This window comes from Archocentrus centrarchus, chromosome 11 (genome assembly GCF_007364275.1).
Source record: "Archocentrus centrarchus isolate MPI-CPG fArcCen1 chromosome 11, fArcCen1, whole genome shotgun sequence".
Taxonomy (NCBI): domain Eukaryota; kingdom Metazoa; phylum Chordata; class Actinopteri; order Cichliformes; family Cichlidae; genus Archocentrus; species Archocentrus centrarchus.
Window position 1 is genome coordinate 10,893,753 of NC_044356.1, and position 19,730 is coordinate 10,913,482.

At 39.1% G+C, this 19,730-nt stretch overlaps 3 protein-coding genes across 3 annotated transcripts in view; 2 read left to right on the forward strand and 1 right to left on the reverse strand.

Moving 5' to 3' along the window:
* Positions 1–9,662, forward strand: part of crybg2 (crystallin beta-gamma domain containing 2) — a 37,479-nt gene extending 27,817 nt beyond the window's left edge. The window contains exons 9-24 of the mRNA XM_030741186.1: positions 1,549–1,762; positions 2,532–2,671; positions 2,785–2,911; positions 3,011–3,046; positions 3,127–3,266; positions 3,351–3,477; positions 3,737–3,894; positions 4,017–4,143; positions 4,222–4,254; positions 5,654–5,766; positions 5,949–6,078; positions 6,166–6,305; positions 6,413–6,536; positions 7,902–8,060; positions 8,158–8,317; positions 8,627–9,662. Of these exons, the coding sequence (XP_030597046.1) occupies positions 1,549–1,762; positions 2,532–2,671; positions 2,785–2,911; positions 3,011–3,046; positions 3,127–3,266; positions 3,351–3,477; positions 3,737–3,894; positions 4,017–4,143; positions 4,222–4,254; positions 5,654–5,766; positions 5,949–6,078; positions 6,166–6,305; positions 6,413–6,536; positions 7,902–8,060; positions 8,158–8,317; positions 8,627–8,715 (2,017 nt within the window). The 3' untranslated portion in view covers positions 8,716–9,662. The remainder of the gene's footprint in view (positions 1–1,548; positions 1,763–2,531; positions 2,672–2,784; positions 2,912–3,010; positions 3,047–3,126; positions 3,267–3,350; positions 3,478–3,736; positions 3,895–4,016; positions 4,144–4,221; positions 4,255–5,653; positions 5,767–5,948; positions 6,079–6,165; positions 6,306–6,412; positions 6,537–7,901; positions 8,061–8,157; positions 8,318–8,626) is intronic.
* Positions 9,663–10,628: 966 nt separating this feature from the next.
* On the forward strand, positions 10,629–15,349 carry anxa14 (annexin A14). The gene is made up of 7 exons (XM_030741187.1): positions 10,629–10,725; positions 10,991–11,030; positions 11,911–12,007; positions 12,150–12,238; positions 12,708–12,821; positions 14,696–14,803; positions 14,968–15,349. The coding sequence occupies exons 2-7, from the start codon at positions 11,004–11,006 to the stop codon at positions 15,025–15,027; spliced, it is 495 nt and encodes a 164-aa protein (XP_030597047.1). The 5' UTR covers positions 10,629–10,725; positions 10,991–11,003; the 3' UTR covers positions 15,028–15,349.
* LOC115788497 (jacalin-related lectin 34) lies at positions 15,304–17,082 on the reverse strand. Its single transcript, XM_030741529.1, has 2 exons — positions 16,921–17,082; positions 15,304–16,334 (listed from the first exon to the last, which is right to left on the reverse strand). Exons 1-2 carry the CDS (start codon positions 16,966–16,968, stop codon positions 15,552–15,554), a joined length of 831 nt encoding a protein of 276 aa, XP_030597389.1. The 5' UTR covers positions 16,969–17,082; the 3' UTR covers positions 15,304–15,551.
* Between the last annotated feature and the right edge of the window lie 2,648 nt (positions 17,083–19,730).

Here is a 19,730-nt window from a genome sequence, read left to right on the forward strand (position 1 = left end):
CACACAAGTTACTCCTCCTCCGCAACACACAGAAACAAATATTTTTTTAATTTTATTTTTTAAATGAAACTGGAAATGAGTATCGGTTACAATAACTTTGCTACAACCACAATTTAGACCCGATGTTAAGGTAGAAGTGTGAATAACACTTCCTCGAAAAACAAGCAGTTCACTTGCATCAGCATGTGCAAAGAGCTCTAGTTTTAATATTTTACCTTGTAAATTTCAATGGTTGGTTTTTGCCTGCCCAGTTATGCTACAGTTTAACTCTCTCTGAAGTGTGTCTGCAAACAAACATTTAATGAGTCTTTTCCTCATACCACCATCACAAATTTGGCAGCTAAAACGAAGGCTTCCATGTAACAGGGTAGATGGGATGTCATCTCTGCACCTTGTTTTTCTTGAAATGTCAAGCGTGTAACGAGTCGCTGGTTTTTCCAAAATGAACCCCTCTCTCCGCGTGTGATTAGGCAGCATTAAAAACAAAACTGCTGTTGCCGCACTGTGGTCATGCAAATTCCTTCAATCGTTAACACACCCCAAACACAAGTTTAAACACACACCTGCCTCAGATGTGGAATGTTTCATCAAACGCAGCCAGCACTGTGAACCTGCAGTAACCCTACCGGTGCTGCTCTGACCTGCACTAACACCAGACTAATGCTTCCTCGACTTCTTACAATGAGATGATTAGACAGTCAGTTCACACACCACTTCCTGCGCCGCTGCCCAAACCACAGCTAATACTCTAATTAAAGAGTGCAAAGTAAGTGGCATTTGTAGTCAATCGGCCTCTGACTTAAAAAAAAAGATCTGTCTTTTGTAAAGAGATTATCTCGGTCAGGCAGCTCTAGTGTTGGGATTTTATTGCATTTGCTAGCATACTGTACTTGTACTTGCATGTTTCTGTTTTGTGCTGTTCTTTTTTTTGTTTTGTTTTTTTGTTTTTGTTTTTTTGTTCTTGCTCATATTTAGAGTAGACTATAATTTATAATTTAATTAGGCTATAGTTATTGGTTGCTTTTCAGAACCATTTTGTACAGAAAAAGATAACCTTTTAAAATTAAAATGCAATATTTAAGGCTAACCAAGCTTCTGTCTACTTCAGGCCCTTCATCGGGTTTCAGATGGACAAAAGAAAATTGTCAAACTTAACAGAAGTTGTAAAACAGCACTATAGATGAATTTGATTTACCTTCCAGTACCCTTATAGTTATGTGACTCGGGTTCATTAACAGCAGAATTGCAGCAGTGAATGACTAGTGTTGTTTTTAAATGTCACTACCTCTGAAAGCCTTTGGTCAGTAACAGCAGCAGCAGCTGTGTAAAATTATCACCCCAAAATTGGCATCAGTGAGAGTAATAACGCATACTACTACCTAAACTAATAATGAATAAGTATTTTGTCCCTTGTGTGTGAACACAGTTTTGACATATTTCAAAATAATGCTGCAGCAATAAAATGCAGAAAAAATGCCCAGCAGAAACAAAGGTCATACACAGATGGCTGTAACTTCACACTTTTTGTCCTCCTTTAAAATTCTGTAGGTGGGTGCTTTATGAGAAACCCAACTTCAAGGGGGAGAAGATTGCTCTGGATGAGGGTGACATAGAGATTACCTACCCCTTTGGTCCTGCAGAAGAACAGCAGGAGACTGGACCGAATAAGGGAGAAGAGCAGAATGGAGAAACTAATGATCAGCAAAAGGAAACCAAGCCAGCCAGGAGGTTCATCATCGGGTCCATACGAAGAGCAGTGAGGGTAAGAATTTCTTTCCACTGTTTGTTGCTGGCTGTTGCCACACTGCCTAAATCAGGATTTGATAGCTGATTTGATTTGCAGTGGAACATTTTGTTGCAGGCTCATTATTTCTTAATGAAATGCTGATTAGTTTTCAGATATTTTAAGTTTTTAAACAGCTGTTTGCTCCTCAACTCAATGGCACCATCTAGTGTCACAAATAAGTGTCAGCATTTTTTTTTGAATGGGCCTGCAAAAGAGTGTCCTGGAAAACCTGAAAAGTGCTTGAGGTATTTATACTGAATGTTACAGTTTTTAAGTGTTATCATCTGAAACGTGTAACAGAAACCAAAATTTTTAGTTTTTATCTTTTTTTGCTTAGGCTTAAAAAATGTGAAAATCAAAACAGAAGAATAAATATTCAGTTATTTTCTAAAACTGTTGTGCCAACAGATTTATGAAGTATTCGCATCAGAAAATCTGAGATGAAGGTTTATTGTAAACATTTGATTTGTTAGTTTTGGCTTCACATAGCAATTATGCAAGAGCACTAAACCTTTTACATGGCATGCCTACATGTCTGACATCGGCAGATTGTTTATGCAGACTCTTAAAGACTGGAGAGATGGTTTGTCATTTGTATGCTACTGCTCAGGTTATCTTCAGATGGCAAACCAAACTAAAATCCAGGCCGAAAGAGTTAGTTATTATTACTCATTTGACTATAAGCCATGTGTTTCCTGTGGGACTGCAGCATTATAACATCAGTGGGTGCTCTGTCCTCCCTCAGGACTACAGCGTTCCAGAAATCTGCCTTTTCCCTGAAGAGAACGCAGAGGGAAAGAAAGTCATCTTCCGAGACACTTCTGAGGATGCCAGGATTTTTGGTTTCCCCATCAAGGCGAATTCCGTCATTATTAATGCGGGGCTGTGAGTTATGTTGATTAAAGTTGCTTTGTAAAGCCAAACTTGATATGACATCAGTCATGCGTCATTAGTGTTTTACTTCATCCAGTTTAACCCGGTTGCTTCATGCTTTTCAGATGGCTCGTGTTCGCACAGCCCTTTTTCCAGGGTGTACCACGAGTCCTGGAGGTGGGGGGGTACCCTAACCCAGCAGCCTGGGGGGTGGAGCAGCCCTACGTGGGGTCATTACATCCACTCAAAATAGTTAGTGGCATTTTTAGAAGCATTTACAACATCTTCTCTTTATTAATTCTACATAATTATGTAAAAAAATATGTATATATGTTTTTTTTTAAATCACAGGGTGAACCAAAGGTGGAACATCTGAACGAGCCAAAGGTAAAGACATGAGTTTTTCTCTTCTCAAACTGATGTTAAATGTGGTTACTGACGCTTCAAAGCTGATATTCTGTCTCCAGATGGTGATCTATGAGAAGCCCTACTTCACTGGCAAATCGAGGACTATAAGCACCAACGTGAGAGACTTTATGACCAGAACAGAGCGACAACAAACAACCTTTTTGTATAACGTCGGCTCTCTTAAAGTACTGGGAGGAATGTGAGTGTTGCTTTTACATGTTTGATCCCTGAAAAGGCATTTTATCATTTAACATTTCATTGCATATGCTTTCTGTGTCTGTAGCTGGGTGGGCTATGAGAAGGAGGGTTTCCGAGGACACCAGTACCTGCTGGAGGAGGGAGAGTACCATGACTGGAGGGTGTGGGGAGGCTGTGATGCAGAGCTGCGCTCTGTTAGGGTGATTCGAGCAGTAAGTTATAAGGACTGTTTTATAAGAGCTAATATTTGTTAATATTCATGTTTTAAACTCTTTAAACAAAGTTTGATTCCCAGTATGAAAAAGCTGTGCATTAAATAGCAAGGGGTGTGTTTGTGTGTGTAGTTGAAATTGCTCTCTAAGAATCCACAGAAACTTCAAATAGTGAACTCCCATATGATTTGCATTGTCCATAATGTGATTTATTATTAGAATACTGCAGCTTTTAACCTATACTCTTGCTCCCTTGCAGGACTTGACGGACCCTGCCATGGTGATGTTTGAACAGCCAGAGGAAGACCAGGAGGGCATGCAGGAGGAGAACACCTTCGAGGTGACGGAGGCCATTCCTGATGTTGAGCTGTTTGGCTACAAAACCTCCACGCGCTCAATCCATGTAATCAGCGGGGCGTAAGTTTATAGAAGCTACAGTATTTTTTTTTTTTTTTTTTTTTTTCCCTTCTCTTGTTGCATTGCACAGATGAGTGGAGAGAGTGTGACAATAATCAGGTATCTTTTCCTCATCCTTACAGATGGATAGCTTACTCTCATGTGGACTTTTCTGGTCACCAGTACATCCTAGAGAAAGGCTTCTACAATAACTGTGCTGACTGGGGCTCTCAAGACACCCGTGTCTGCTCAGTTCAGCCCATCTTACTGGTGAGAATCATTGAAAAGCACATCTTCAAAATGCTAATTTAACATCTGTAAGAATGAAGTAATTTGTCTTGTTTTTAGGCTCCAGGTGACAGCTCAAGGTCCAGGGATGAGGTAAGTACAGTCCTGTACACCCTTACTGTTTTCATAGGAATTAAGAAAGTTAGCAGCAGCCAGGTGCTGCTGGCCAAATGACCAGTAAGTGTGACCACTTCCATAAAAGCAGAGGTTTTGGCAGTTTGCTTGTCTGGTGCATTCAGGTGTGTTAATGCTCTGAGAAAAAGAAACCACATCTCAGACTGTACATGCTTCAGTTAGCATGTTAAAGTTCATGAAGGCACACTTAGAAAAAGACTGAACAAGCATGGCTTGTTTGGAAGGGTTTCCAGGAGATAGCCTCTTCTCTCAAAAAAGCCCAGGATCCTTTACTACGAAGTGAGTTCAGCACACCCGGGGTACCCTATTATATACATTTACTTACCCTAACATTGGCAATTGGGATGAGCAGTCACACAAAGCTGGTTATCAACTCACTAAGTAAATCCAGGGTTTCCCCTGCACAGTCACAGGAAAGGGGTGGTCTCTGCAGCATCTCCCCAATCTAGAAATTTGATTTCTTGGTGCGCATGTGTGTGTCCTGTGTTTTTGTAGTTGCAGTTCCAGCAGTGTAAAAGAGATTTGGCAGCAGATTAGAATGAAGTATTGCATTTTTTTTTTTTAAATGGAGTGTTTAGTGAACCTTCTGATAATTAAAACAAATAAATAAATTAAATATTAATTTGCTCACCTTGTTTTAATTTGTATCATATTTGCTACATTTGGCCTTTTTTGTTGTTGTTGTAGTTTATTGCTTAAAAATGTTTTGTCAAATATGACACACTTGGCATTAATGGGTTAAGAGAGAAAAAAGGAGGCGGGCAGCGCTTTCAAAACTATTCTTCACATTCCTCTACTGTCCAAAGGGCTTACAGGTGGAATATATAACTTATAGATTGCCCTAGAGTTAGTTTCTCTTCACCTTTCTTTGTCCCCTGCTCCCCGTTGGTCTCAAAACAATGTGCAATGTTTTGCCCTGAGCTGGTTTACATGGTGTCTTGTTACTCTTTCCCACTGCTTTTGCTCTATTGCTTAAAACCCTTTTTAAAGCCGGAGCGTGCCATAAAACTAATGAACTGAATGACCAAAAGCACCTTGACATTTATCCTGTTAATGTTGCTCCATTTTAACTGTAGTGATTAAATGGTGATTAATTATGGTAATTTTGTGTAGATCGATGGAGATATAGATATATATATTTTTTTTTTTTCAAGACTAGTCAGCATTTGTTTATCATTTGCTGAAATCAAGAGAATTAATTTGGGCAGAACATCAGTGAAGTAGTGGCACGCTGTATGTGAGTTTGTGAAAAGCTAAATGAGACTAAGCAGTAAAAATATTTAGAAGAATAAAGGTTTTAAGAATATGAATGTTCATATCTGACATCTCACTTATCTTCTCTGTCCCTCCCGGTCAGATAATATTGTACTCTGAGCCAGACTTCCAGGGAGAGTGTTACATCTTTGAATGCAACCAGGACACACTGCCAGAAAAATTACTTGCCAAGTCATGCAGAGTGGCAGGAGGAAGGTAAGAAAGCAGGGAGCAAAGTACTAAAAATGACTGATGGAGAAATATAAGAAGGACAACTCCAAAAGAAAGTTAAGGAGATTGAAAATGACTTATGTTTGATTTCATAATGACATACTTATTCATTATAATGCCTGATAGCAAATCAATAAAAACACATAATGTGTCACTCTGTATTTCAGCTGGGTCCTCTATGACGACAAACAGTTCTCTGGGAATTTGTATGTCTTATCTGAAGGAGACTACCCCAATTTAATCAGCATGGGCTGCCCCCCCGACTGCTCCATTCGTTCTGTGAAGATCGTCCCCTTGGTGAGAAATGCCCTCATGTAGCGTTGGGAAAATATTGCTCTCGATTATGTAATAGAGTTTCTAAAACCTCCCTCTTTCTGTGCCCAGATGTTCTCAGTCCCCTCCATCTCTTTGTTTGGGCTTGAGTGTCTGGAGGGCAGGGAGATCACCACAGACATGGAGATCGTGAGTATGGTCGAAGAGGGCTTCAACAACCACATCCTGTCGCTCCGAGTCAACAGCGGCTGGTAAATGGCTTCATCAGCTAACGGGGAACTGGAAATATCTTGTATCTCTGCTGTGACAGTAGAATCTTAAGTTAGTAATCCTTTGTGTCCATCTTCTTGCTTTGTAGTTGGGTGATATGTGAACACAGCAACTATAGGGGGCGCCAGTTCCTACTGGAGCCAATTGAAATCACCAACTGGCCGAAGTTCAGCTCACTGCATACTCTTGGCTCAATGTACCCAGTCAGACAGGTTTGTTAACAAGTAGCCTTTGCGGTGTCTTTAAGAAAAGGTAAATGTCAGTGATGTAAGGGAATCTGTGAAAGTTTGAGTCATTTTTGTTTTGTTTTTTTATTACAGGTGACTTATAATAATAATAATAATAATAATATTTTTTTAATGAAAGGTAAGTCATGTTTTATAAACCTAAGCTACTGCGATCTGCACCAGTTCAGGCCCTTTCCTTGACACACTTGGTGTAAGACTGAGTAACCACAAGGCTACATGTTGCAGTAAACCAGTGATTCTCAAATCCAGGCCTCACGGCCCAGTGTCCTGCAGGTTTTAGATGTGTCCCTGATCCAACACACCTGATTCAAATGGCTGAATTACCTCCTCAGTATGCAGTCAAGTTCTCCAGAGTCCTGCTAATGACTTCTATATTTGACTCAGGTGTGTTGGATCAGGGACACGTCTAAAACCTGCAGGACACTGGGCCGCGAGGCCTGGATTTGAGAATCACTGCAGTAAACGAACCCTCATTAGGACCCTAAAGAAGAATGTGATATTGAAGGTGTTGATCTTTGTGTTCCAGGTCTATATCTTAGTTTAGTGCTGCTGTTGCTGATATTAGTAAATCATCTTGACATTTGCATAAATCTCAGGGATGTTAACTGTATCAAATAACTCCAAAATTTGAGTGTGACTGAATGGTGTTTTCTCAAAATTCCCTCCATAAAAAGGTGAAAATATCCATGATTAGAGTAAAACCAATCCTGACTTGTTCTCCTGGTATATATAAATGACACTGAGTTGTCTTATTCTCTAACGCAGTGGTTCCCAAAATGTGGGCCGTGGCCCCCTGGTGAGCTGCAAAGCTACAGCAGGCGGACCACAGTAATAACAGCAATTCAGTTTGAAATTACTCACAAGTACAGTTACATATTTATTTAGAAGTATGTATTTATATAAAAAGGGAATTTAAACTGGTAATAGGAGGTGGTTAGTTTGTGATATTACTCAATAGTCTGACCTAAATTTACTGCTCTTGTATATAAGTTTGCGTTCCAGTGGCAAGTGGGTAACATGTTAGCATTAGCACTTTAGATATGACTGGGTAGTATTAGCAATTTATAACCAACCGTCTGTGTTGTTCATGGTTTTTGAGTCAAATTTCAAGGTAATGCATCACTTTGTCTTGGATTTTGAGGAGAGTGAAGTCAGGCTTCTAGCCAGGAAAATGTCTTGGGGGGGGGGGGGGGGGGGGGGGGTTCTGTTTTTTTTTTTTTTTTTTTCTTCTTTTTTTTTTAATGGGGCCGAAGCACTCTTGACTTTGGGAGCCACTGCTATAACTGATTCTTTAACAGTAATACACTGTGGTATGTTTGCCTTTTGCAGAAGCGCCACTTTTTCCGTATCAAGAACACAGAGAGAGGTCACTTCCTGTCCGTCCAGGGTGGTGTGGAGGAAATGAAATCAGGACGGGTGGTGGTGACGCCCGATGTGGAGCCACTGAGTGACATCTGGTTCTACCAGGATGGACTAATTAAAAACAAGGTAACAATGTTGGTGGCATCCTATAAATTTGAACCTCAACACAGTTATGTGTTTCAGATCTTGACCCTATTCTAATAAAATATCTTGTCTTCTGTAGTTGTCTCCAACCATGTGCCTTCAGGTGGTTGGCAACATAGAGCCAGCATCAAAGGTGGTTCTGTGGACAGACACCCGGCAGCCCGCTCAAACCTGGACAGCCCAAATGAAAGGCCTCATCACTAGCCTTACTTTCCCTGGCATGGTGCTGGATGTTAAAGGTATGAGAAGAAAACATGATAATCTGACCCTTAAACACTTGTTGTGCGCTTAGTGAATGTGCTTAAAACAAATGCAAAGGTGGATAGTGTAGTTTTTATAGTCTCATCTGTTCTCATGTGGTATGACTTAATTTTCAGAATCTCAAGTTTCAAGTTCAATGTCCGGCATATCCACTGTTAATCTAAATAAGTACTCACTGAGAGATTTAGTTACATTCCACTACTGAGATCAATTAAAATAAAATTTTAAAAAATGTAATCCTTGTTTAGGATGTCACATTGACATTTTCAAAATATTTTTTTCATCAGGTGGCAAAACTTATGACAAGGACCATGTCGTGATTATGCCAGAGAATGATGAGAGGCCAAGCCAGCAGTGGGAGTTAGAGTTGCTGTAGCAGTCTACTGTATATGAACAGAGCTTACCTTTGCAACTGTGTAATGTTGTCTTAATATTTCAGTAACCACTGTTGTGTCTGCTTCATGATATAATGCATCTCAGGACGTGTAGTTTCTTCTGAGCACTAGTTTGAAATCGGTATCCAACAGCAAGAATGCATGGAAGCACTGCGTGCCCTGTAAAAGCTGCCCAAGTTGTTTTCAAGGTTTTGTTCATTTGTATTCACAGTATGAAATTATGTATAGATATGTTGTTTTGTTTTTTTTCTCATCAGTCAGATTTTTAAAAAGTGTACACAAAGAAGGGTTTAATGAGTGCCTTGTTGTTTTGCTATGACTTGGATCATATCATGAGTTGAAAAGGAAGATTTACTGTATTTAAGGATGTACTTTATATGAACCCAGCAGGGAGACACTCTCGCTTGTAAAACCAAGTGTATGGTTCACTCTTCTCTATGACTTTATTTGACCTTCAATCTGATCATTTGTCAGCGATTTGAGTATTCAGCCTGGGATTTCCATGTTTCTATGAATCTGAGGTTGTACGAGCTTTTTGTTTTATAAATTTGTTTACTATAAAATAAATTGCTTGAAATTCAAATTGCTCTGCAGCATTAGAGTTCCTAGAATGAACACAAAGCGGCTCCCTGTGATTTATAATGAAGCTGGAGGAATGAAGCCAAAAGGATGTGTAGTAGTCAAGAAATGTGTGTTATACTTTTAAGTATTTTTTTTGTATATTACTATAAGTGTTGTGGGAGAAGTTGCACTTATGTATGCAGCATTTGAGATTGCGTGGTGCAGTGCAATGAACTGGGTCGTATGTCCAGTTTCTGTCAAGTTACTTCATTTCTTGACATATTTCCATGTCTTAGTGTTTATGCGTTTACTTGCTTCAGCTGTATGTTAATATTTGATACTAAAGATGTAATTTTATGTTTATGTAAGAGGGAACGGTTTTAAAATATTGAATAAAAAAATAAATGTAGCAAAAAGCTGGCTGTCGTTTAATTTGCTTCAACTGTTTATGCCTCAGCTCGCGTTCCAGCTGCTTTCAGTGCTAATGCATGAGCTGGAATATTAACTGTTTCCAGTCTTCAAAGGACATTTCAAGCGATTTCAGAAGAAGATGCACACACAAAGTGCTTTGCTTAGAGCAGCAAAGCTTATCAAAGTCACACAAAGCCTGCTGCAGATCAGCTTTGTTTGTAGTACAGACCTCACATTTCTCTGCCTGTAGATACGCAGCAGGAAGAAGCAGAGGGGGACAGAGGGTGGGACAGAACAAAACTGCAAGGCATTTGTAGATGGGGTGGGGGGTGGGGGGCGAATGCATCACCCCCCCCCCCCCCCCCCCCCCCCCCCCCCCCCCCCCCCATGTCTGACTATCACTTTCTATCATTTAACAGCATCAAATGTGGATGTTGAAATGCTCTTTTGTTGACTCTGTAAACCTGGTTGCGTTGCCAGACTTTGAAGGCAAAAGATCATCTGGTTCTGCAGGGCCACACCCTGAAAGCCAAGTTTCCCCTTCACTCACTTGCAAAACTAATTGGCATGTTGCCCACTTAGATTGCTTATCAGTTGCTCGCTCGTTGATATAAAACTTTAAAATGACAAAGCTATCATTTAGAAATTCTAAAATACTATAATATTATTTAAATGTTATGAGTTGTTTGGCCTGATGCAGCAATGTCCCAATTATTTAATTGGGGGGGGCAATTCACGATAAGATACAAATAGACTCCAAAGAAAATGTCACCTGTACGCAAACCTGACTGTCAAGATTCCTGCTTGACTCTCAGGTTGAAGTGAGTCGCTATAATATTTGCGAAAGGAAATGGCACGGAAGAAGCTGTGATACTGAGCCCTGATTGGTCAGTATCAGTGACTGACAGTCACGTGGGAACGCTGGAAGCAGCTGTGGCATACTGAGGGGAGGGCGTTAAAAAAAAACAAAAAATACTGACTCCACACCTTGTTAGAGCTTGCCTAGTATTCTGTTACAGGTAAGAGAAATACTTATTCCTTTAAAGAATTTGTTTAAAGAGTAAATGGGTCATGGTATTCAGCTAGTAATGTGTTTTAGTATGTTGTTGTTCATAGCCTCCAGGTAATTGTTGCAGGGGCTGCTAGTTTCTTAAAAGCTGTGGTATAGACTTTCACACAGGTCCTCTGAACATAACGTTAACAGTCCCTGTCTGGTTTGTTCCTTAACATATGCTGTTAATGTGTGTACTATTTCTACATGTGTGTGTATTTATCTCACATTAGATAAAAGAAAGCCATGGACTCTGAGTACTGTAACTCTTATGTAAGTAAACTTTTCCAGAAATACGCCTCTGCCCTGTCTTCTTTCTGACATTGGGTAATGACTGCTCACTAAGACTAAGACATTTACACAGTGTCATCTGCTGTCTTGTTCACTCTGGGTATCTAGTTGCTATCTACTGAAGAATGCGCCCAAGTATGCTGCACAATGTGAGCTTTAGATTTTAAATGTCAAGAAGGCCACGTAACACAATTCAGCCTTGCTGTGCCCCATATCCATCCATGCATTATCCAATTCCAGGTCACAGTGGGGCTGGAGCCTATCCCAGCTGACGTAGGACAGTCTGTCACAGTGCTAACACAGAGAGACCATTTGCACTCATATTCAATTTAGATTCATCAATTTACCTAACCCCACTAACTGCATGTCACTGGACTCTGGGAGAAAGCTGTCACGCAGACACAGGGAAAACATGCAAACTCCACACAGAGGGGCCCTGGCCAGATGATGGATTTGGACCTATGACCTTCTTGCTGTGAAGCAGGAGTGCTACAGTAACCATCGTGCTAATCGTGCCTCATATCACTGTTGAAAATTACTCCATAGTACTATTTTTTATTTATTTTTTAAAACCATCCCCCACCACACACACACACAAACACGCCGCAAACCCGTTCTTCTAGTACTCTGTAGTATGGCGTATTTAGCATTCTTTAACTGCAAAGATCTAATCTGTATCATTCCACATCTCCAGAAACATACCTTCACGGTATATTCATTATCAGGTTACTTTCGTTGTCACACATTTCATTTGATTCTTGCCACTCGGTTGTTTTATTATTTTTTTAGAGGCAAAGCAGATGTCATGATTCAGTCTAATCTTATTTTGGTTACCGGTGCCTCCCTTTTTTTATTTATATAGAATATGTGTTGGGGTACCCTTGGTACAGTACGACCCTTCTCCAATTTCCACCCTGACAGAGATGTGATGGCGATCAAGGCAGCGCTGGAAAATAAAGGTATGCCAAAGCTGGGATGGCAGTATTTTGAATGCTGAAGAATGCTTTAGAAATTCCTACTTTTCTTTTGCCTCTTGAATGTTTGTTTGTTTTTTTTTTACCTTTTTATCAGTAAGTGTCTGAATATTGTGATCTCGCTCAGATACAGTGACACTGGTGAGAATACTAACCAATCGAAGCAACGCTCAGAGGCAAGTAATCGCCGAGGCCTTTAAAGCGTCAAAGCAAAAGGTAAAGAAACGGTGAGACAAAACCAGCCGAAAAATCTCTGCAAGGGTTTAGAAATTAAGACTTTAAGGGTTTCAAGGTTGTAAGCTGTCTTCCAGTAACTAATATTTACTATAATATACTTTAAGCAATGACAGTGAATGCTGAGTTGGAGTTGTAATAGTCACAACAGTTTGCATTTGCTGATCAAATATTAATAACACACCTTTGTTTAATGATGGAGATACCACAGCGTAACTTAAAGGGAAATAATACTATGGTGGTGAACGTGCCATCCCAAGTGTACTGGTAGTTTTTCCATTAGTCAATACAAGTATTGTTAGATGTTTCTCTTCATTGGTGTCACTATACTAAAGCAACTTACCATGGGGGGAGAAAAGAAAACCAGGGGTGAAACGATCAATGTTTTCAAATTGAGGCATAATTCAGTATTATTTTTTTTGACATTTCTCTTTGCATGTGATGCACTTAGGACATAGTGACTGCTCTGAAGAAAGCTGTATCTGGAGACCTGGTGCTTCTGTTGGTGGAGCTGTTGATCCCCTCTGTGGAGTATGAAGCTTACCGTTTCCAGGAGGCCATGGCTGTGAGTGCTTATATATATATATATATATATATATATATATATATATATATATATATATATATGATTAACTGATGAATGGATGAAGTGACCGATTAATGGATTTACCACGTTTTAATGCTTCTAATGCACCATTTAGCTGTTGTATTAGCTTTACCGATCTTTTTTTCTAGTCTACAGATTTTTAAGATAAGAGTATAAAACATTTTTAAAAATGGCTTAAACATGGGTAAAACTTATAAATAAAATACACTCGTCCTAAACTCCAAATGCTTTGGTAAAGGACCTGTAGGTGGCACCTTTGGGTCGAATGCCAGAAGGCACTGATGGAAAGCTAAATAATATTTAACAAGTGGGTGGAGAAGGTGTGGGAGGAACAAACAGACTTCAAAAAGATATGTTTATCAAACAGCAGAAACCAGCTATGGCGATTGTGTGACTTCATGAACTTATTAGACTTAACTTATAGATCCTACTTACTGCTTATGTCTATGCACACAACAGTGGGGTCTGCTTTTCTCTCTCTCCCTCTCATGTTGTTATTTTTGTCTTCTTGCAGCTATTTGTTGTAGTTTTTCTTCTTTAATTATTTATTTTTGATTTAATAGGCTATTTAATTATATATACATCTCCTTAATCTGCATATTTATCTTAGCAGTTCTGTTGAGTCTGTCATTTTTTTTAATGCATCTAGCTATCTAGATGCAAACCATGTAGATGTGGTTGAAATTGAAATAAAAGTGAAGTTGAAAAATGCAGCAGAATCCAGGCTTTATGTGTCTATATGTGACAGAAATCTAAAAATGTTCGCTAGCAGTTCCTTTCAACTTGCTTCTACAGTCGGCCTCCATCTCAAAGTGAAGCAAACTAGTAAACAAAAGCACAGAGAAGTCAAAGAAAATGGAGAAGTACAAGAGGTGAACGTTGAGTTACCAGCTGGTGGCTGGTCATTAAATTACTTCAGAGTTCCCGTTAGAGATTCAAATAAAAGAGAAAAAGGAAGGTGTAAAGTGTCTGGGTACTGTTTGGGCCCAAAATAGCTATCGAGGACGTGCCGACCCTGTTGCTACAGTAGGTGTGTCACATGCTTTTAAAGATACGACTGGTTGGTTTCAGCTGCAGTCTTATATCATGATAGGCGTAAAATGGACAGAAAAATCAATATACATAATAATAACTGAATGCAGTCACTGTTAGGAGAGTGTAAATTATGAATGCTGTTTCCTGCAATGAACATTTCTATTGAATAAACTGGGAGCCACATGTAACCAGATATTTGGAAACACAATCTGCTCACAGTCATATTTTCTTACATTCATTTGCCCTGCTGGTACTTTTAGTACTTATTGCTATGCCAGAGCACTGCCTCAGTGTACGTTGATTACATTAACCGCACTGAGGACACCTGTGTCCATGAATGCCCTTTTGTGAGTTTGCAAGATGAGGACATCATCCACTGATATTAAACAAACTCTGCACCAGTATCTGTGAAAGCACTGTAACTGTCTTTGTCGCCACTGAGGCAAACCTATGCCATCAGTGCTGCGTTGCTGACTTCTTTGGGTCCGAAATATCTGAGTGTTGCGATCACTTTCGTTTCTGGCATTACAGTGCCGCATGGGATCTCAAAGAACAACCACAGACATCTAATCTGTAGCGTTTCATAATCATTGTAATTTTACAGAGTCTATTAGGAGAGGCAGTCACCACGTCACCATGTTTCTTTGCAGTGTAGTAGTTTAATTTTGATGAGCACACACGGAAAACAACCTTCAACTGTACAGACAAGCTAAAATGACAGAATGCACATCTTGTAAATGAAATCGTCACGAGACAATCAACACGCTGTTTACCCAAAAATCATTCCACTCTTACAGAAAGAATTAGTGCAGAGGATTATGGTGTCTCACAGTGAGGAAGATCTGCTGTGTATCCGAGCTGCCTTCATTAAATTAACAGGAAATTCCCTCTACACTGCACTGCAGGTTGGTCACACAGCTAAAACTGTACTAATATAAAATTTGCATATTTAGCCGGGAGATTTGCATGAATATAATATCTACTGATAATAATATATATATTTTTTTAATATTTTTTGTGCGTATTTGTTAAAATGTAATCCAAAAATTTTCATTCCCCCCCCCAACAGAAACACTTTAAAGGAGACTATCTACAGGCTCTGCTCGCCATCTGTCGATCTGAAGATTAAACAAAAGCTGCAAATTCTAGCTGGACCTTCTACTCCCTTATAGAATTCTTCCTCCCCAATGCTACTGCAAAAATAAACTCAATGCTGTGCCAACTTTCATATTTTATTGAATTGCATGCTTTACATATACACATTTTAGATATTGAGTTTTTGCTGCAATTGACTTATTGGTACTTATTGGTGCAACCAAATGTAATGAAACAGGTTCTGTTGACACTTTTATAACTGCAGTTTGGTCATTTGCTTTTATTGCTTAAATTATGTACTGGAATGCTTCCTTTTCCTCCTAATCTTTTACAAATATATAAATAGAATTTTTTCCCCAAATTGTACCAATAAACAGCAGAACAATGGCTCCCTTTTTCTTTACATTCTGATATTGTATGTATAGCATATTGTTAAATTAAGATTAGTCTCTATATATTTTGTGTACCACACATAAAAGGCTCAGGATGTAGCTTTGATGCTGTCCTTCATTCCCATGATTAGTGTTATCTACATTTAGTTAATTTAGTCTTTATAAACTAAAAAAAAAAACAGAGCATGTAGAGCAAGAGTGGAAAAATGGGAAAAAGTACAGAAGCTTTCAGTGCTGAGGCTCCATTTCCTGTGGTGGTAGCACTTTTTGTAGTGGATGAGCTGCTGTATGTAGTCACTGTGGTGGTCATATTACTTGGGATGCTTTGAGTGGCATTTGTAGCGTTGGTGGCTGGAGTACCGGCTGCAGTGGTGGTGGCCGAGGTGCCAGTCGTACCCGTGTTGGCCGAGGTGCCAGTCGTACCCGTGTTGGCCGAGCTGCCAGTCCTACCGGTGTTGGCCGAGGTGCCAGTCGTACCCGTGTTGGCTGAGGTGCCTGTCGTACCTGTGTTGGCTGAGGTGCCAGTCGTACCTGTGTTGGCTGAGGTGCCAGTCGTACCCGTGTTGGCCGAGCTGCCAGTCGTACCGGTGTTGGCCGAGGTGCCAGTCGTACCCGTGTTGGCCGAGGTGCCAGTCGTACCGGTGTTGGCCGAGGTGCCAGTCGTACCCGTGTTGGCTGAGGTGCCAGTCGTTCCGGTGTTGGCTGAGGTGCCAGTCGTACCCGTGTCAGCCGACTTGCCAGTCGTAGTTGCGTTTCCTGGGATGTCAGTCGTAGTTGTGTTGTCTGGAATGTCAGTCGTAGTTGTGTTGCCTGGGATGTCAGTTGTAGTTGTGTTGTCTGGAATGTCAGTTGTAGTTGTGTTGTCTGGAATGTCAGTTGTAGTTGTGTTGTCTGGAATGTCAGTCGTAGGTGTGTTGGCCGAGGTGTCAGCAAGTGTAATTCCTGGAGACTAATAAGGAACAAAGTAGAAAATCATTTCAGTGTGTGGGGACTAAAAGCACAACAGGAACATTTCTGCATCCATACTGTCATTATCACCCACTATTTACTCTGTTAATTGTTTATATGGTATTGCAGTAACCTTGACTGTTCTTGACCTACAATTTCTGTCCAATGACAAGATTTTTCATTAATTAGAATTTTTGTTTTTGAATGTTTTCAAATTTTTTTATATACAAACATCTTTCATGAATTACAGGAAATAGTAATTTATAATGCTAAAACAAATTTAATGCTATTTTAATGACTTATTTAATTATTACCATTAGAAGAAATAGATTGCCATGAGATCATATTAACAGTGTTTCTTGGGGAAACTTTCAAACTACATAAAAACGTTTTAGGGTTTTTAGACATGTCAGCTTATGACACTCTTTGCGAAACATTTTTTTTATTCACACATCTTCCATCGTGTGTTAATTATTGATAAAATGTCTCTACAAGCAATATCATAAGCATTAGACATGACATAATCTCGTATTTAAAAAATTTCTGCCTAGTTCCAATGTAACTACTTTAAAAGATATAGTAAATACCTGCACCAGCAAAGCCAGTATGAAAATTCCCAGAGACAATATCTCCATGCTGGAAAGAACCAATGAGTCAGAGATGTACCAAAGATGCTGCAGAAATTTTTCTGCTGCTCAAAAAAAAAAAAAAGATGTATTTTCAGTTGCTCTGAAAGATCTCCTTCCAACCCTCTCCTACTTCAGGGAAACTAAGAGGAAATCTTGTGTTCTTGCTTTTATAGAATAATATCATGTTTCAGGAGAAGTAGGTGTGGCACAGAGTATGACCTAACCCAGTATCCAGGAAGTTGTCAGGGAGTTACTGATACTTTGTTCCTTATGTTGAATGTGTTTAGTTTTAAAAAAGAAATCCTTCAGCATTAATGTGATCAGACATGCTTCATAAATTTTATTACATTTATCAATTATTATCAGTTTATGCAAAGTATGAGCTCTTGTAATCCCTTTGAGCTAACTTTTACTTTGAAAGCTTGAATTTCACAACACTGCTGAAATCTTCTGAATTTTCGATGTAATCATCATAAAAATGGATTAAGACAGTTTTTCCCCCATGATGTTTATACATGGTTTAATTTGTAACCCATGTTTTACTACCTTCCCTGTACTGCCCCTGCTCCTTGTTAAGCATTAGACATGGCATTTGCAGTTAAGTCCAATGATTGGTGAGAGTTGCACTACTTAGCAACGGTCACTGAGTCTGACTTCCTCCTGTTGGATGACCTAGAAAGCACATGGGTAACAATGACCTTTGCTCAGAAGCTTGAGGTGTAGGATAAAGATGACTGTCAGACCTTCCAGAGCAGTTCTTGAGTGTAAGTGGTTTGTCACTGGACATAATAACCAAAATCTGACACTGAGAAATGGTTTAAAAAAAAAAAAAAAGTAGGTTTTCAGTTAGCAGCTGTCGCTAATGATGCCACTGATAAAATGGTAAAAGCGTTAACATCAATCTACAAATGATTAGTATTTTGAAGATTAGCTCCAGGTTCCCTCATTGGCTTCTTTGCAGCCTCCCGTTACTAGTAAACCATCTTTGCAATGGACCTGCTCAGGCAGCAGAGGGCAACAGTGACCAGCAAACTGCAGGTTTCATTTTCACTTCAGACTGATCGCCACAGTATACACTGCTTCACTACTCTAGTAGCAAGAGTTTTAATAACACTCTTGCTACTACAGCTGCCCATTTGGGAAGGTACAAGTTATCCTTGGTTAACTCAAAGATAGAAAAGCTGGGGTCATCAAGGACAGCTCACACCATGGCCTTGAACTGTCTGACCTACTGCCCTCTGACAGGTGCTACAGGTGCGTCAAAGCCAGAACAAACAGACTCAAGAACAGTTTCTTCGCCAGAGCAATCACCACCCTGAACTCACACACTCACCCACTGTAACTGTGCAACACCCACATCTCTGTGCAATATTATATTATTCATACCGAACAATATCTATCACTCCTATACTGTGTAATAGTATTGCACTAAAGGCAATACTCACTAGCTTTATTATTATATGTATAATAATGTTGTATTAAAGTCTCCAATTTCAGAGTTTTGCCTCAGGATTAATGTGAATTCTTGCACACTAAAGCTTGGATCAGCTCTCCTTTGTGAGTAAGCTTAGCCTCTGCACTGGTTCTTCAAATAACTTTTAAAATGAAAGAATACAGTACCCTGACTGGATCAATCATGCCAGCAAAAACCTGTTAGACTTCCTAATGAAGCTTAACCAACATTCACGATGTTTTTCTGAGCTTTGTTTTCATTTTCTTCATTTCAAAGACGAAAGCACCACAAAAAGGGAGCAAAGGTAAATTTTGATACCTAATCACACATTTATTGAACTAATGCTCTTTTTTAATTAACATTCATTTTAGAAAATATCACATGTTTAATGTATTTCACACATAAATGTAAAGAGTTGCACAGCCGTTTGTACTATGTGCAAATAATTATATCAGTACAGATAAGGAAGTCATTGTCTTATTACATTGTAACACACCTGGAGGTAAAATTACAATGAACTTATACATTTTATTTTCACACAAGAAAATAAATAGCAGTATATTCCCTTCAAATTAAACAATTCAAACATGCCAAAAGATGCCTACATTATCACCACATATATATATTTATACTATGTCTATAGGTATATCTGGGTATATGCAGGTGTTGGACATGTGTGTATGTATGTGTATATGTGTATATGTGTGTGTGTATGTATATATATATATATATATATATATATATGGATGTGCGTGTGTGTGTATCTATATCTATATATTATAGTATGTATGTGTATGGTATGTGTATATATATATTTATATATAAATATGTATGTGTGTATATATGTATATATGTGTGTGTGTGTATGTACATACATATACTTTATTTTTGATTAGATTCTTTATTTAGTATTTTTCTCTTTATTTTTATTCCTTTATTTAGTCTTATTTGTACATCACTGCTGCAGTTCCTCCAAATTTAATCCGAGCCTATAGCAACAAAATCTCGTTCTCATGCGCACTGTATGGTGCAATTTTGAATGACAATAAAATTTTGTCTGTGTCTATGTCTTAATGTGCTTTTAAAAAGCAGCAGAGATTTCCTCATTCACATATTATATATTGTACAGCACATTGTGACTACTTATCTACTAACTACTTATTGCTTATGTGCGAAAAGTGCTGCATAAATCAACTTTACTGACTTGCGTGCACATATCCGCAAAGTTGTTACAGACACTTTCAAGCAAATGCAAGTCTATATTCTACATTGTGTAAAATATTTCATGTGCAACCAACTAAAATGTGCTCAGATT